The sequence below is a fragment of the Petaurus breviceps genome, unplaced genomic scaffold (assembly GCF_028583685.1).
Source record: "Petaurus breviceps papuanus isolate PSGF00001 unplaced genomic scaffold, PetGlider_PUasm1.0 90434, whole genome shotgun sequence".
NCBI classification, from domain to species: Eukaryota; Metazoa; Chordata; class Mammalia; order Diprotodontia; family Petauridae; genus Petaurus; species Petaurus breviceps.
The window spans coordinates 2,094,197-2,112,791 of NW_027187251.1; the positions used below are offsets into that span (position 1 = coordinate 2,094,197).

Consider the following 18,595-nt stretch of genomic DNA (forward strand, 5'->3'; position numbering starts at 1 on the left):
AACCCCTTGACGCAAGGATGGTTTTTGTTTTTGATTTGTACTCTCAATACACAAATATGCCTGGCACATTTTTTGTTGTTTTCAGTCATGTCTGACTTTTCTTGACCCTATTTGGGGTTTTCTTGGTAAAGATAATAGAATAGTTTGCCATTTCTTTGTCCAGCTCATTTTACATATGAGGAACTGAGGCAAACCGAGTTAAGTGCCTTGCCCAGGGTCACAGAGCTAGTAAGTATCTGAGGCCAAATCCGAAGTCAGGAAAATGAATCTTTCTGACTCTAGGCTTGGCACTCTATCCCCTATGCCACCTAGCTGCCTTCTGGCACATTTTTTTTAAGCAATTGGGGTTAAGTAACTTGCTCAAGGTTACACGGCCAGTTATTTATGGGTGTGGTGCTAAGTATCTGAGCCCGGATTCGATCTCAGGTCATCCCGACTCTGGGGCCAGTGCTCTTACTCACTGTGCCACCTGGCTGCCCCTAAGCAATTGGGGTTAAGTAACTTGCTCAAGGTTACACAGCCAGGTGTTTCTGGGTGGGTGCTAAGTGTCTGAGCCCAGATTCGATACCAGGTCATCCCGACTCTGGGGCCAATGCTCTTACTCACTATGCTACCTGGCCGCCCCTTTCTGGCACATTTTAAACACCAATGGATTTCCAGGGATTGAATGCCTGACTGACTGAACGTGACAAAGTGCCTTTGGCCACTTTGCACCTTGAACAAGTACCATGGTCCCAAGCTGTTTTGAATGAAATGATTCAATGCTTAAGGTTTTTCTAGAAGTCTTCTCAAAGCTAGAAAACAAGTTATTTGCGCTAGTTTTATTTAAATGGTAGACCTGCAAACTGGTTCCAATCAAAAAATGTATGACAGCTTTCATAGATAAGAACTGTGAAAAAGGCTACCTGACTATACTCACCAATGTCCTTTTCTGGATTCAAATACTAATAAACTAGTAACAGACATCGTACTATTAATAAAAATGTCCAACCACTCAATTTTTAAAGTGTGCCCTGAAAAGACTTGTCAATTTCATACTATTTTGGCTGAGATACTTTAGAGGCTTAAGAAACAAGGCATCAGTCAATTCATATGTGACACTTTCTTAAAAAAGAAAAAAAGAGACAATACTCAAATAACGGAGTTTTTTTTAAAAGTGGTTTCATCTCCAGAAGAATTTCAAAATGGAAACAAAGATCTTAGTAATTATAAACAATCTAATACTTAGTCAGTATTATGAAATGTTTTCTTGGAACTACAAGTATGCTTAAAGATAAGTGTAAGGAAACTGTTGGGGTGGCTAGGTGGTGCAGTGAGTAAAGCACCAGCCCCGGAGTCACGAGGACCCAAGTTCCGTTCTGGCTTCAGACACTTAATACCCACAAAAAAAAAAAATTAGCTGTGTAACCTTGGGCTAGTTACTTAACCCCAATTGCCCTCCAAAATGCAAAAAAAAAAAAAACAAAAAACAACCTGTCAATTACCAACAACAATTAATGAAGTTGAGGAAAGTGAAATGGTGAACTTGGGATTTCATAATACAAAAAACATTTTTTTTTTTTGCTACAGAGTAGTAGGAGTAGAAACCTGCAAGTTTTTATAGATACGAAAACTCTAATAATTGATATTATTGTCCAGGAAACTAAAATTCAATATGTAACCACTGCCTGCTCTTTGCATTTAATCATGGCAAAATCACAAATAAAAAAAATTTAAATATGTAAGATGTCACTTAAGTACAAACTGCAATAAAATAAAAAATGTTACCTTACCATTTGCTGAATCCTGTGGAAGCTTTTCCCATGAAAACTAAAGGCTTGTTCAAAGAGGACTTTATCTTCCACGGTCCACTCATCAGGGAAGGGAGTGAAATTAGGGAGATCAGCAAGGGACTTCTCAATGTTATGTTTATGCCAGAATAACATGCCAAGTGCCTTTGAAGAGAAATCATCCCTTTTTGGTTTTAGCTGACTTATGTCATATCACACTTTAGAAAGTTAAACACAAATTAAGTTAAAATACTAAGGATCCAACTTCAACTGAAAAACAAAAAAAGAAATGAATACTTTTAGGTTTTTTTAATCTGTGGTGCCTAAGTATTATAGCTCATATGGTTTCATGGGCCTGCAAAAATAAACCAGGCCTCAGAACACTGGGTGTCTATATACCATATGTGCTGCAATAACTAGGCAAACAGTGAGTTGAAGAGATATTGTTTACACAATAAATTAAGTGTTTAGGCTAAAAAATGAGACTTTCATCCTATTTTAGTTTATGTCTTTAATGTGTGTGAATGTTGTTAATTTGGAAAAATAAAAAATGAAGAAAATAGATATTAAAAGAAAATATTTAAATAAGTTGAGACATGAAAGAAACTTAACACCACACCACTAGCCACAGTACAAAAATAGAACAGCAAGGTGGGGATTCAGTAAGGAAAGATTTCAGTTACAACTTTTTAAAAGTACTCCATGATCAGAAAGTCCCAATGAGTAAGAATACACTGAATAAACTTTTGAACAATTTTCAGTATTTGTTGTTTTAAATTTTTAAAGCTCTTATCTTAATATAAAACAGTAGTTAATACTTCCATTAGACCATGAGATTCTTCATAGTGCTTTGCCCACGAATGGACAAAAAGAGGGAGGCTCCATCTGAAATGTTTAAGTTAAAATTGCTTTACTCACTGTTTTACTATAACCCTTTGGAAGCTTGAAATGGAAAACTTCCCTTGCCAACACTTTCCCCCTCTACTGTAGGCCTCATGTGTTTTTGAGGAGTTGCTTCTGAGCACTGCATAGCTGGCCCTAATCTTTATTGAAAGAGCAATGAAATATAGTTTGGAAAGAAACACAAAAACCAGACTTATCAACTTTATAGGCAGTCAAGTTTGAGAAGTTGCATTTCTGGACCTTAGTAATATTCCTTCAAAGTAAAAATAAATTACTTAAAATCATGAGGTGACTTTTTTCTAAAGCTGCACTTCTCAAACAGTCCTTCAATTAGAGGTTAAAAAACCAACAGCTACAGAATTATACAGTTTAAAAAGTTTCCAAGAAAAGATAACTGAACATATATGCATGCATATTATGCTAAATATATACATATACATGAGAAATCTCTATTTAAATGGCTATGAAGTTGAAACGATTTTACAATGTCATTGTCTTTATAACCAATTCCTAATATTTCGAGGCTGATAATGAAGTTTATGGATAACCCTTTCTTGCTTCTCTTTCCCATTTAAATAATGTTTTATTACACAAAGGAAGAAGGGGGGGAAGCAGTACTCTGTTAAAAGATTTGTTGGAAGAAGTTGAACCTTGGTAGAAGTCAGGTTAAAAAAATCTTTAGTGATAATTTATGTTTTCTTTTCTCCTCTCATAATAGATAGTCAAGAGAAGACTGCCTAGGGTAATTTTTAATGTTTACTGAGTGTGCATAAACATCTTAGATATAATTTTAAAGACATCTAATACCAAAAGTTGTTTACTAGATATTTCAGCAAAAGTTTTAAAAAGTAACGAATCAAGTTTTCTTTTAAGAATTAACTCAAAGTCAATTCCAAAGGACACATGATGAAAAATATTATCCATCTCCAGAGAAAGAAGTGATGGAGTGTGTGAATGCAGATTGAAGCATACTATTTTCATTTTTTTTTTCTTTTGGTCTGTTTCTTCTTTCACAACATGACTCATGGAACTGTTTTACATGACTACATACATTCATACATACATACATATATATATATACACACATAACCTACATCAACTGGCTTACTGTCTTAAGGCAGGGGGTAGGGTGTAAGGGAGAAAATTTGGAACTCAAAATTTTTTAAACAATGAATGTTAAAATATTGTCTATGTGTAATTGGAAAAAATAAAATACTATTTAAAAAAAAGACTGTCAAAGTATAAAAGAAGCAAATACCAAAGGACTAGCTACACATGAAGACATAAGGATATTTTCTTAAAAAAAAAAAAAAAAAGAAAGATGGATACATCCAAAGTGACCAACTTTACCCAAGGACAGATTAAGTTATCTCATTTTATTCAGAATTCTCTTTATGCCAACAATGACATTTTCTGACAACTCTCAGAAACTTATTGTGCTGTATTTGAGCACAGAATTGTATTAAAAATAACAGATAATTAAGAAAAGAGTTAAAATCTTTGGTGTGAGTAACTTTCAACATAGATACCTAAGTATCTATTGATATTTTTTAATAGCATGTTCTTGAAACGTTTATAGGTCATATACATGCTTAGAAAAATTCTGAAACTTACATACCTGTTCAACATTGTAGCCATGTTTCTCTTTTGCAATTGCAATATATTCATCCACTACAACAACAAAAAAAGAACATAAAAAACAAAACAAACAAATCAAAAAACCCAAACCCAGTAGAATTTCTTATTTAAGTACATACAAATTTTTCTGAGCCTGATTTTGCACTACCCCCAAGTAATAAATGTATTCCAGGCATAAAAGTAATGTTAAGTCATCTTTTATAAACTATAAATCTTTTTATTTCAAGAGGGTTATGAGAGTTCATTAAAAGACTTATATTTCAATATCCATGAATGTATAGAAAACATATCATACAGCTATTGCTTATGTTCCAATTGATACTATATTTAGATAGACTTCTAAGTGTGGCTAAAATACTAACTTGCAGGCAAGAGTTCTTTAAAATGCTGTAAATACATGATGCACATTTTCTTTTCATTTTAAACAGCAGTCTCTATTGGGCAGATCCCATTGTTATTTTAATTATTTCTTAGATGTGACAGTCCAAAGTCTTTGCTGAAAAGTCATCCCACTCTGATCAATTCATACCTCACTAGTCTGCTGCTTTCTGGTCCATAAGCATGCCACAATATTTGAAGCTGTGCTTAAATGCTTCCTCAATACCCTTCTTCTGACTTCTTGCTTTCCATATCCCCACTTCAACCTGCCATTTGAGAAGCTGTTCCAAAATTTTATTTTCATTCATTTTCTACTAAGGGTTGTGTTCAGATGATCAGTTTCAATGGCAGTGTTCCAGGACCTCTCAGTTGGTGATCCTGCTGTTTAACATTCAGGATTAAGTGAAACTTTCTGTGATGCCAAATTGCCCTGATCTCTCCCTTCTGTATGCACTATACCTCAAAATGAATATCCTATATGTTATCTTATCCTCTAACTGGTTGCAAGGCAAATTTTAGTATTTTATTAGGATTACATAAGGTTCCTTCACTCAAGTTCTACTGTGATGCTACATTATGGCATTGAGGTGATCATGGGTTCAGATTATGTCAGCACGGACAAGATCTGGGTAGGTACTCCTACAATACAAAGGTTTAAGTACATCTAGGTAAAAGACTTCTTTTTTTTCTGAGGGCTAACCTAAACTCAAAAGTTTGGAGAAGTTTCACCAAACTGGCCACCAAATTGTGAGTTTTTCCTCCACAGCAATTCTCAAAGACCATTTACTAATATGTAGGGTTATGACACAGACAGTTCTCACTTTACACAAATTCAGCTTCATGTAAAGAATTCACATTCTAAAAAAACACCTATGTTAACTTTACTGTACTGTGTTTTTGCTCTCTCTCTGCTCATGACCCTTGGCTCTACATTCTGCAGCTTCCTATCCCCCCAAAACCCCCCCCAAAAAAACCTCCACTTAAAAAAACTATCAAATGAAAGCAGAATTGTTAGGGATAGGGGCTTGGCTTGAGACCTCCAGACTGGAGAGGGAGACCTTTGTTCTGCTCCACCCATTTACCCATGCATGTAGTCACACACCCCCCTTCTGTCTGTGTTGGACCCATATTTCTGTCTCACACTCTGTCACCCTGTTTATCACCCTTCCTTTTCTGTTTGTGTCCTTGTTTGCCCTCAAGTGTCTGCCCCTACCCTCTATGTTCTTTCTCTTGGTTCTGGCCAGGCCCCCAAATGGCTGGCTGTGTTCCTCCTCCTGCTCTTGCTTCTCTGTCCCCAGGACTGTGTACCAGCCCCCACTCTGGGCTCATAGCCCCCTTCCTGCTTTCTCCTTCCTTCCCTTTTCCATGTCTGAGGGCGAGTTCGCATTACATAAAAGTCACTTTACTTAGAGAGCTGCAGAACAGTCTACTTATGTAAAGGGAGAACTGTCTGTGTATGTCAAAGGAAAAAGAGTCCATACAGATGAAATCAAAGATCCATGAAGTATATGTTGCAAGAAGACCATGTCCACTGCTGTTTCATGTGCTGCATGTCCTATGCTTCACCTAGACTGCAGACCCTTTGGAAACATAAACTATATAACTTTAGGATTCACATCTTAGAATAATGCTGGATATATAAGATGTTCATGATCAATATTTATTGACTAGTGTGATGTCCATGGTAGTTTCATGTCTTGCAGCCCTAGAAAAAGGACTTCTAGGTCTTAAGTCTGGCACGGAGCTTGAATTTACTGGCATACACAGACTTTCAAAAATTGGTTTTCTTATTTTGTTAATGCATCATTATACATTATTCTGTCATAGACAGAGTTTTAGTCCTCTGTTGCAGATGTAAATCTCTGGCCATCTGTAGGCCTTCTCTGGCCCAAGGCAGTATGTGATCACAGAATTATAATTATTGGTTTATTGCCACAGACCAAGTCTATAAAATTATTAATGAAACCACATCTCTTCTCTCATGTATATTTTAAAGGAACAGTCTTCAAGTCATACATAGCAATTTTTAGAATACTAAAACTTTCAGGGGGTATTCAATTGTCAATTAAGATATCAACTATATCAATTATGTCAATAATATCAATTAAGAATACCCCGAGTTAGACAATTGTCAAGAAATATAATCAAATATCACCAGAAGTTTGACCATCAGGTATCCATTACATTTTTGCTATACTTAACAAGTGATCTTCGTTTAACAGTCAATAAATTTGTGGAACTGAGGCATATTCATTTTGACATTCTCAGTATAAGTGAAGCTCAAATTTACAAAGAAGTTGCAGATAAATAAAGAATGGCTTAAAGGTTCTCAGCAACATAAAAGAAGGAACTGATTTCATTGTTACCCCTTAAGACTGCATGAAACATGAATTCAAGTTAGACTAGGTCATCTCACCTGTCAAGATTCACCATAAACATGAGCAAATATATTACCTGAGTTCGGACCTGGCCTCAGACACTTACACACACACACACACACACACACACACACACACACACACACACCCTCTAGCCGTGTGACCTTGGGCAAGTTACTTAACCCCAACTGCCCTCCAAAAAGCAAATAAATAAATTAAAAAAAAAAGAAATCCTTTGAAGAAATATACAAAATCCTCAAAATTAAGTGGATAAATGAACATTCCTTCAAAACTAAGTGATAACTTGATACTTAGTGGCTTCAATGAAAGCCATGTATGAGAAAACTATGTTAGAAAATACGGTTTAAGATAAGAAATGTAAGAAACCAAATTAGCCTTAAGTAGACTACTTTGAAGACTTGTACCAGTATATCACAAATCTTCTTTGGGGCTTGAAATGGTGAGTACCCTATAAAAAAATTAATTTGCCTGTATCTTAACAGACATGAAAGAATTAGTTGTTAGAAATCATCTCTGTTTACTTAGATAAAGAACTGATAAAAAGCAAAGGTAAATACCAAATTAGGAAAAATGATAAAGACATGATAAAATTGTGTACAACTGTAGCAACTTCACCCTACCTATCAACTAAAAATGGGAATTAACGTGCTCTTTACTGCAGTCTAACACTATTTCTTAAAGAATTTTGACCAAATGTCACAAATAAGAAGCAAAAAGAATCTAGGAAAACTGAATCAATGTCTTGATGTCCTCACCAAGTGGAAAGACATGGTAACTTGAAGGTAATGCTAATTTAGAGTGCAAGTTTATTTGTAAAACATTATGGAAGACGAAAGAGAGAAGATAAAATAGTAACAAATATCTGAGGATAAAACAAGCATGAAGAGAAATTGGTATGAAATCAAGCTAAAGATGATTGAGAGCACTCAAAGATGAAATCAGAAGTGAAAAAAATGAGATACTGGACAGATTTTGGCATGTCTGTAGTAATGTTTTCACTGACAATAAGGACAGAATAACTACATTTGGATCCTACTGTCTCAGTACCTCACGTATGATGATGTAGCAGGGGACAGGTTTTGTCTGGTCCTGGTTAGTATATGATCTCATCTAAAGGTTCTTTTTTTTTTCCCAAAGCAATCAGGGTTAAGTAACTTGCTCAAGGTTACACGGCCAGTTATTTCTGGGTGTGGTGCTGAGTATCTGAGCCTGGATTTGATCCCCAGGTCATCCTGACACTGGAGACGGTGCTCTTACTCGCTGAGCCACCTGGCCGCCCCTTAAAGGTTCTTTTTGAATATAACATGGGGATTCCACTTGCATTAAAATTATATAAGACTGACAGATTCAACCAAGGGCACAATTCCCCGCAACAATTTGCTTTGTACCTTTACCAAGCAATTTGTATAACAGAGAGATATGCTCACCAATGTCACAGATGATATATGTTATGTGCAAAAAGATCACTCAGAGATGGCAAGGTTCTGCAAATGTTCCCATTTGTAGGTGATATTACATTATTTGCAGAGCCTCCAAACACTCTAACACCCTCTCAATGAAATCCAAAGTACCACAAAAGAGATCAAGTGGTCTGTCTGTTAGAGAAACAAGAGAGATCAGATATTACCTAGACTTTGAGATAACAGCAGACATACAGCTATATGTGTAGCCTTTTTAATTGATCTTTGCAACATGTATATATCTGAGAGAAAAAAAGTACAGACTGGTAACAAGCTGGGCCCAGAATTGGAGTAAAGTATTCACCAATATTCTTCTGGAGATGGAACACAAAACTATCTTTAGAACTAAAATTAAAAGCAGGTAAATACATAATGGGTAGCTGTATGAAGAGCCATAGTAGGCTATATGTTATTAATTATTACCTACATAGGAAAAGTGGCATAAAAGACAAAAAAGGACATGTATAACCTATCTCTTTTTATGGTCACACAAGTATTGAAAATGAGAAACAACAGGTGAACAGCAGAATTGTATGTAATACATTCCAGATATAAAAAAACAACAACAACCAGATGAAAGTTTCTCTGTTCTGTTAGGTGGATCATTCTTAAAGGATTTATGAAGATTGATGGACAAGACTCAGAATGAGAAAACAAAGAAGGATTGAAAGCTATTTCAATGGAAGGTATGCCCAAACCAATGAAATTATGATATGAAAGTATAGTAAGATTCCAATTTCCAGGTAGTTCAGAAGTATGTCTATACCTATGAAATAACATGATTTAAACATAGGACACACCATTAACTTTGACATGGTCAACTACATCATTGCAGAATATTAGAATATCCTTGGGACAGTAGTGAATTATAAAGCAAAACAAAATTTTTCAATAGCTGTCAGAATCTCAATCAATGATTTTGTTGAACACTTTTACAAAAATTCAATGAAAACAGTGTAGAAGTTGCATTCCCTGTATGCTGCTTATATTTGATGAAAAGCAAAGTATCATATCTATTATACCACACTGTGGTCTCAAGTCTCACCATAAATCAGGGAATATTAAAATAGAGCTTATAAAATTAACCTAAATGGTTATTTGCCAGAAATAGTATACAAAATGACCTGGTGGTTGTTGTAGTCAATTTCCTTACTTTTAGTCTTAAAGAATGGTAATATTAGGCCATGAGTTCTTTAAATGTTATATCATTTATCTATTGAGGAAAAGTAAGTGTAGATAATTACACAGCATCTTCTTCCTCTACTCAAAAGATTTTAGCAACTACATAGTCAGGTCATAAACACCCTAACATGCATAAGGAAAAAAATACCAGTCTGTTTTCATTCCTTATATGACCAACTCTGTCTCCAAATATGAGCTACATTTTGATAAGGTGTTAATATTGTTAATAGTACTGTATCATAATATGAGGAAGGGAATAAACATTTATATACTATTATTTGCTGGGCACTGTATTAAGAACTTCACAAATATTATCTCATATGATTCTCACAACAACTCTGCAAGGTAGGTGCTGTTAATAACTGCATTTTATATTTGACAAAACTGAGGCAAATAGGGGGTAACTTGCCCAGGGTTACAAAGCTAGTTCTGAGGCCAGATTTGAACTCACATTTTACAGACTCCAAGCCCAGCATTCTATTCACTGTGCCACTTAACTATGTCTATGCAATTGCTCACATTATGTAGTGCTTAAATGTTTTCAAAATATTTTACATATATTATCTTATTGGCTAGACTGCTTTATGTTTTTTCAAAAAAAGGGTCAAATTTAGATACTGACTTACATTTGGCATCTGGGATGCTATGATATGGAGACCAGACAAGCATTCCTCCATTGTCTTTATCTGTGTACTTTGTAGCACCTGTAATAAAAATAAATCATTTTGAGTTCCACAGATCCCATTAACATTTTAAAAAAAGAATAAAAAGATTAAGTTTTAGTTTTACTTTGGTCAGGTATGTACAAAAGGACAGAACAATAAATTTAAAAAGAGAAAGCTATATAAGAAATATGTAATAACACCTTATTAGGGAATCTTTATTAATGGATTTTCCCATAAAACTAAAGTTTACCCCTTTAAGTATACAAAAATCTCTTATAAGCATTTTTGCTGGAAGTATTTCCAAAATAAATGATATATATTCTTGCCTTCTTAAATAGTTTGTACTAATTTTTTTTGATGACTCAGATTTATTATGTACATAATATTTGGTATTTACATATCTACTTTCATGTATGATTTCCTCATTACAATATATGCCCTCTTCCTGGTTAGGAACTGTTTTGGTTGTAAGCACCTAACAGAATGCTTAGCACATAGTTAACACTTAAAAAAAATGTTTACTGATTGCTCTATTACACTGTGCTATAATGGTGATGCTTTCAGTAATTCTGAATTGTAGGTTATGATTGTTGCCTTCTACATCAAATGGATCCCCAAACTACTATACTTTTGAGTGCTAGTTTTTGTTGTTTTAAAAAAAATTTTCTCTCTTGCTCACTTCTTGCTCAATGTGCCTTCTAATTTGCTACTTTTAATATGGTATATACAGCTAAAAAGCCAGATGAACAAACTTGTGAGAACTGTATATAAGTAAAAGAATACCTATAAGAGAGACCTGTCAAGTCATCAGTCAGCATGTATTCAGCACATGAACTCTGTGACCAAAAAAGGCTTATTTCCCTTCTCCCTATCCTCTTGTTGCAGTGGTCAGAATGTTGAATTTGAAGTCAGGAAGACCTGAATTGAAATCTTGCTACAGATACTTACTAGTTGTGTGACCATGGGTAAGTCACTTAACCTCTCTATATCTCAGTTTCCTCATCTGTAAAATGAGGGTGTTGAGTTCAATGGCTTTGAAGGTCCTTCAAAGATCCTTTCCAGCTCTTAATCTATGATTCTATAGATTCCTAGAATGTTTCAAATAGTTAAGGATTTTAGGTAGGCTGTTACTATGCCAATTTATTAAATTATGTGCAGAATATAATGTTGTAGCATCTTTAAGGATGAAAAATTTAAAAGCTATCCCAAGTAATGAAAAGAATTAAAAAAATTATCTAATATTATTAGCTGATATTTATGCAGGGTTTTAAGGGTTACAAAATATTTTACATACACACTCTCATTTTATTCTTGTGATAATCCTGTAAGGTAGATAACATATTTGTCATTATTTCCTTTATTTTATAGATGAAGAAAAACACTCAGAGAAGTTAAGTGATTTGTCCATGGTACCACAGCTAGGAAGTATCACAAGCAGGATTCAAATCCAGGTTTCTCATCATTCCAACTCCAATGCTCTACTATAACATGCTGACTACTTAAAGGGAATTTGGAAGTAAAATTGACACAAATGGCAAAACTGCAACATGCCTGGAATAAAAAAAAAAAACCCTCACAAAATCTTGTAGAGTAGGAGGTAAAACTACTGCTTTGAAAACACAGTGCTATTCCTAGAGAATGTACCTATCACCTAAAGCATTTCTGCTCCTCTATTCCTCTCCCCACCAAAATGGCATTGCAATATCTATCACTACAATTATTTTCACTGCCACAATTGCTATGGGAAAATTTTGTGTAGCTGTATACTGTTACATTGTGACTAAATGTGAAACTAATTGTTACAAAGTATAACTATAGTAACATGTAAGGAAAAATTAAGAGATAAGAAAACTGAGGAAACTATCAAATTATTATAGATCCACACCTAGACATATTGGAAAATAAATGACTTTTAAAGAAAATAAGTCTCAATTATAATTTATGCTGAATTTTTAAAAAGGTTGTCCTTGGACCCTAAGAAAAACGAAGCGACTCTGTGGTTTTGGAAAAGACAAGTTTTTTTTTTTAATTATTTAATGTAAAGCAGTTTTTAAGTGGTTCAATAACCTAAGGCAATCAAATGCTTGATTAATATCCTATAAGCAAAATCTAGTTTCCAATCAGATGAAGTTATAAAACTCTAATCAAATATATTGTTGCTATGTCTTTGTGATTACAATAAACTTTAAGATTTGAAGATGTGACTGGGTTCTTTCGCACAATGCATTGGAATTCTAGAGGAATGAGTCAAATATCATTAAGAGCAAAGTAACCTAAAAATCTTAAAAGTCACATTACACATTTCAAATGTAGTTTTCTATCCCACTATTGCTTTAAATAGTCCAAAAAATCTGAAATAAAAGTGTCCTCATTAAATTTCTCTTCCTAAACAGATATATGCTGGTTTATTATTACAGGTTGTAAGAATGATGACAGTTTTCCCTGAAAATTCTTACCATTGTAATTAAGGGTCTGATCCAACAGAAACTGGCATCCACAGCAGCTGTTCCACTGAAGCACGACAAGCTTCTTCAGCTCTACAGCTGTGAGGACTAATAGCTATTCTAATATGGAAAAATCCCATTTAGTAGCAGTGGAATGCCTAATTAGACATTTCATATTGTCCTTTGCCCAGCCCCAAGTCAGAATCCACAGTTTTCAATTGCTACATGTGGCAACCAAGCCGAGAAGATGATATTGGTGTTCTCAGGCATTCTACTAAATTTATTCAATTTATTCTTTAGTAATTTTACTTCTCAATAAGGGTTCTTTTTTGCCTTGTTGGTCGACTGAGAAAAAGTGATGAGACTATGACTCCAAAAGCATGATGCTCACCCTGACCCCATGAAAGTGAGAAGGGACAGGAGAAATGACCTTTTGTCCTTTCTGTCTACTCTCAGACCATATTTCTCTCCTAGAAAGCAGCAAAAGAACAAAAACAAAAAAAGCTAGTATGCAGAACTTAAAATACCATATGCTTGTCCCATTAGAAGGCTGGCACCCTGTAAGGTTTCTTTCTCCTTTCAGGAGCTATAATGATTAAGAAAAATAAGAGGTCCTAAACCCAGTGTTTGGTTTTAACTTCTAACTTCACATTATCTGTTTTATGGTAGTGCTTATACCTAGCCAGCACACAGCTAAACTAATGATAATTGAGTATGGATTATCCATAACACACGAGAAGAGATACTACTCTGTTATCTTCTAAATGGACACAAAAGTAATCCTTCAAACATCATCATGAAATGTATATACTTCTGAAAAACTTAAGTGAATTAATATAAAAAAGAATAAAATTCCTTATATTTCAGTTCCACCAGAAATGTTTAAGGTCTTCTTAACCACTTTTGGTGAGGCAGTTATGATAGTAACAAACTGACATTTATATAGTGATTTAAGGTGTACTAAATAGTTTACAAACATTATCTCATTTGAACCTAACAACAACCCTGTGAATGAGGTAGTTACTATAGATTACCAAACTCATTTTACATTTGAGGAAACCAAAGGTCAAGGAGGATGAGTAGATTGCTCATGGTCACCTATCTACCACAAATATGTGTGAGCAGCAGCATTCAAGTCCACTGTTCCATCCTAAGCATATAATGGTGGGAATAAGAAGACTCTCCCAAAAAGTGAGTCAGTGGCATTCCTCTATCAAGTAAAATGAAAACATCTGTTAATCCTTAAGATTTTGTTTTCTGAACATATACTCACAATGTTCATGAACAGGATATTAAACAAAAAAGGTTTAAATATTGATAATTTCATAAGACTTCTCTGTGCACACAGCCCATACTCAAAATCTGACCAAACTGAGAAAAGATCAAAATAGAAGCTACATAAGAAGCAGAAAATCTGAAATTCAGGCAGTGAATTATGAAGACTATAGTTAGGGTTACTTTATTTACTAAGGCTATCCCTAAAATTTTTCTTTCATTATTTTACTAAAACCTTATTCCTTCTCATTACTTTTAACTATGCAAGATAACATCTTCTCTATTCCCTTAAAGATTCTTATTCCTCATCACTTGTTCCCTTTGAAATTTCATCTTTCAAACTCCTACCTCTCACTAAAAACCAGATAGCTTCTGATCCAAGCAATTATGGATTTCAAAAACTCAGTCCCAAATGATTTGGTAAGATATGAACATAAGTAAATATCACCATCTTGATGACAACCAAGGATATTGAGAGAAATATGAAAATTGAAGACAGGAGCCAGGACTATGATTAAGTAATAGGAATAACTTCTAAATTTTAACCAATAAAATATATTTATTCTAAATTTTAAAATTTAAAATATGCTGTAAATTTGACTTCATTATGTTGAGTTGATGAAGTATAGTTGAATAAAAACATAGTACTTACTAGAGTAAAATTAGGTGATAGGACTATGTTCAAACAGCATTTGACAGTACCTGTCAAAATCGAAGAGACATGGCAGGTGCCTGATAATTAATCTTTAGTTGACAGTTGACTTCACATAAATTTTAGTGCTGGCCTATTCTGGTTACCACCTTGTAGGATCATTAAGAGATAGGGAAATAAACTGTGTAGAACTTAACTCACAGGGAGCTATCATAACATTTATTCTCTACTACCAAGGGAGGTCATACCAATTTTAATCTATGAAATGAAGAAACAGAACCTTGATGATTTAAATATAGAAAATAACAATTTAGTGATTTTTCAGAAGTTTTTGTTCAAATGAAAATATACAACTAAAATAAGATTATTAAGACTACCAAAAAGTTAGATAATCCAAATAAGAATACATTAAATCACCTACAATTCTTTAATTTATGCCTTCAATAAAACACAACCTACTAAGTTTGCACCCTCAAAGTAAGTATGCTTATTTTGAAATGTATTTAAGATTTCTTTTTCTATTTTTAAATAAATTCTTTTCAGTAATCAGTCCTTGGCATGCACGGCTTTGTTCCGGCATGAAGTATGGCTTTCAAAGAGATGACACCTCATAAACCTGATCAGAAAGGAGAATAAAATTATTTAGGTGGGTTTACAAGTCAAAATCTATTTGGTTAACATATATCCACGTTAAAGAATTTATGGAATATTTCTGGTTTCAGGTGATGAGTTACTGTAAAGAAAACACCTTTATAAACTTAAAGGAAGCAGAAGGCAATAAATTTGCTAGGTGTGTAAAAGGCGGCAGACAAATTCTCTAACCTTTCCAAGGGCATTCTGACAGGCAAAGCAAGTGAAGTATCCTTAGTTGCTACAAGCTGGACTTTATCTGGTAGTCATATTAAATATACAGCTACCAGTTGCACAGATAACAATAAAGAAGATTGCACTTTCACAAAACATTTAACATGGCTTCAGAAGACTTACCATAAATAGTACATACATTTATTTATATATCAAATAATATTTGATGTTCTGTCACTTAAATGACAACAGAAATGGAAGACAGCACTCTAGTTCAACTATTTTTGTAGCTGTACATAGAAAATAAGCTATATGCCTTTTTGTTGAAGTTTTCCTGTCACAAATATGATACATCTCTTTTTCTGTTTGCTTTGGGAAAAACTAAGTGACCTTCAATGACCTTATCAATTTATACGGGCCTAGCATAGGAAGAAGCTAGGGAATGTATGTATTAGAAGGAAGTCCAGGACAACTACAAAGACTGCTCCCAACATCCTTCTTGTTTATTTGTACCAAATAAAATACATTATTTCATCAAGAAAATGAAAATAAGTTATATAGGAATAAAATAACTTAAAGGATGCCATCCTGACTTAAGACAAGTTAAAACTGGTAAATTAAGAAGAAATGGGATAAAACTGTAATTAAATGACCTCTTAATTAATAATCTGTCCTCAGTCTTAAACTACAGGGGGTCGAGAGAAAAAATGTGATCCCCATCAAGAGGCTCCCACAAGGGAGTCTCCACATGAGGAACTCTCATCCAATCCCCTTCCCAGCTGACATCCCGTGACCACCATGGAGCTTATTTGGAGAAAAGTAGACTGGGAGCCCGAAAGCTGGGCTGGCAAAGGGCGCTAGAACCTGGCTGCTCACTGAGAAAATGTCTCCTTGGCAGCTGCAGCCACCGTCCTGTGGTCTGACTTCCTAGGGCTGACTAGCAGACGAGGTGTGCCTCTGGCGTCTCCCCACCCCCTTTTCCCCTCCTCTCAGCAGCTCTTAAGAGTCTGCAGAGGCGCCTCTACCGAGGCTACTCCACCTTGCAAAAAAAAAAAAAAATCCTGTCTGCACTCAGCTCAGAGCTTGCCTTCCGACTCAGCAGGGTGACAGTAGCCAAGCAGTAATTCACCGCCCTTGCAGAACACATCCATTTCATTGCTAGCGGCAGGTTATCAAGCAAGAAATAGATTTTTATTTTTTTCTCCCCCCCCTCAACTAATTCTTTATACTCTCTCCGCTTTGCGGTACCTCCTCCCCAAAGCAAATTTGGGGGCTTTGCCTCAAACACCCTTTCCCCCACCAATTCGGATGCTTCTCCACTGTGTAAAAGATGTTTCTGCTTCCTCTCACCCAGACCTGCTTGGGCTCCTTGGGTGGAGCAGAGATCCTTCAAGTGGCCTCCAATGGGAACCATGTTAACCTTGCAAAGCACAGCTTTCACACCCCTCTGCCTATAAGCCTTCTGTGTTACAAGCCCTCCAACCCTGACAGCCTTCCAGACAGAAGACGCCTAACCCATCCCATCCCCACCCTCCTATATCCACTTTAGCCAGTTATCCCATAGACGCCCCCTCCCACTCCCACACTCATCTATTCCACCCCAAAGTCAATGTAACAGAAGAAAAAAAAGAGCCAGAATTTTTTTCTTAAGCAAATACCGAGATATTTACCAGGATCAAATTCAGGGATCCGAGCTTGGTATTCGGCGCCGACTCTCATCCCAACATCTGCAAAGCAATACAAAAATAAATAAATAAAATATTTTTTAAAAAGAAAAGGAAAAAAGCACTTAATAAAAATTAAAATTGTATAAGGTTGGAAAGAAGGAATGTGGTGGGTGGGAAAATATTAACTCCAAGCCCCCGGTGAAAGAGATGCAAATGAGGGGGCCTGGGGTGGGGAGGGAACACTAATGGGGGTAGAGGAGGGGAAGAGGGGGTCGCGGTGGGTGCTGCTGCTGCGGCTGCACTGCACCGGGAGTTCGAGGCTACCGCAGCGCCCGGGCTCGGAGGGGAGGGAATAGGGAGGGGGGAGGGGGTTGGGGGAGGGGAATGAAGAAGGGGGAGGGGAGCGGGGGAGCGGGAGGGCTGGCGGGGAGGAGTTCGAGGCTACCACCGTGCTCGTCGTCGCTGCTGCAGCCGCTCTCGGGCTCCGAGTAGTGGAGCCCGCCGTTGGTGGACGAAGCGCCGCCGCCGCTGCCGGCCGGGCTCTTGGTGTTGCCGTTGGCCGTGCGGTTCTTCCCCAGGAACTCAGGCCCTTTCTCCATCATGCCGGGCATGGTAGAAGGGGGGAGGGGGGAGGAGGTGAGGGGGGAGAGGTAGGCGTCTGGGAGAAGGGGGGAGAGGGCTCCTGAGTGAGGGAGGGAGAGGGAGGAGGAGTGGAAGGAGGATGAGGAGGGGGAGGTGGAGGAGGAGGAGGAAGGGGGAGGAGAAGGAGGAGGAGGAAGGAGGAGGGAGGAGGAGGAGGAGGAAGAGAAGGAGGAGGGTGTTAATGTGGAGCCGCCATAACCGCCCCGGTCAGGCAGTAGCGCAGTCGCCTCACAACAACCCGCCCCTGTCCCGCCTCCCCTCGCTTCTCCTCCCCTGCCTCCGCCCCCGGGGCCCCCGGGCTGGCCTCGCTCCTCAGCCTCCCTCCCCGCCGCCAAAGCGGCTGGTATCACTCCGCCCCACGGGGAGGATCCGGCTGCGGGCGGGGGGCGGGGGGAACGGGTGGCCCGAGCTGGGAAGGGAAGGTAGGAAAGGGAAAGCCCAGCTCCTGAAGAAGGCTCTGGCCAACCCCCAACCCAGGCCGGGCAAAGCCACAGGCGGGGCGGGGCCGGGCGAGGCAACAGCTCTGGCGCCCTTACATGGAGAAGGAGGCGCGCTGGGGGCTCGCGTTTGCCACCCGAGTTGAAGGTGGAGTTGGGGGGCAGGGGCGGGGGCAGGACTCTTTGCAGTCGCTGGGGCGGAAGGAACTCGGGGCAGTCCAAGGGAAGGGAGGTCCGTGAGACGGCCGCTTTCAGTCTGGAGGAGAAGGTGGAGGAGGCT

At 37.2% G+C, this 18,595-nt stretch overlaps 1 protein-coding gene across 5 annotated transcripts in view; it reads right to left on the reverse strand.

Annotated features, from left to right (window-relative positions):
• The window catches only part of RCOR3 (REST corepressor 3), a 53,900-nt gene extending 35,996 nt beyond the window's left edge, over positions 1–17,904 (reverse strand). For 2 of the 5 annotated variants that reach the window (XM_069108777.1, XM_069108773.1), the window contains exons 1-5: positions 17,685–17,904; positions 17,240–17,296; positions 10,356–10,433; positions 4,291–4,343; positions 1,773–1,934 (exon numbers count right to left, since the gene is read on the reverse strand). In XM_069108777.1, the coding sequence (XP_068964878.1) occupies positions 1,773–1,934; positions 4,291–4,343; positions 10,356–10,433; positions 17,240–17,296; positions 17,685–17,847 (513 nt within the window). In that variant the 5' untranslated portion in view covers positions 17,848–17,904. Of the gene's footprint in view, positions 1–1,772; positions 1,935–4,290; positions 4,344–10,355; positions 10,434–17,239; positions 17,297–17,681 lie in introns of all 5 variants that reach the window. The other 3 variants (XM_069108775.1, XM_069108772.1, XM_069108774.1) reach the window with 2 other exon arrangements.
• Between the last annotated feature and the right edge of the window lie 691 nt (positions 17,905–18,595).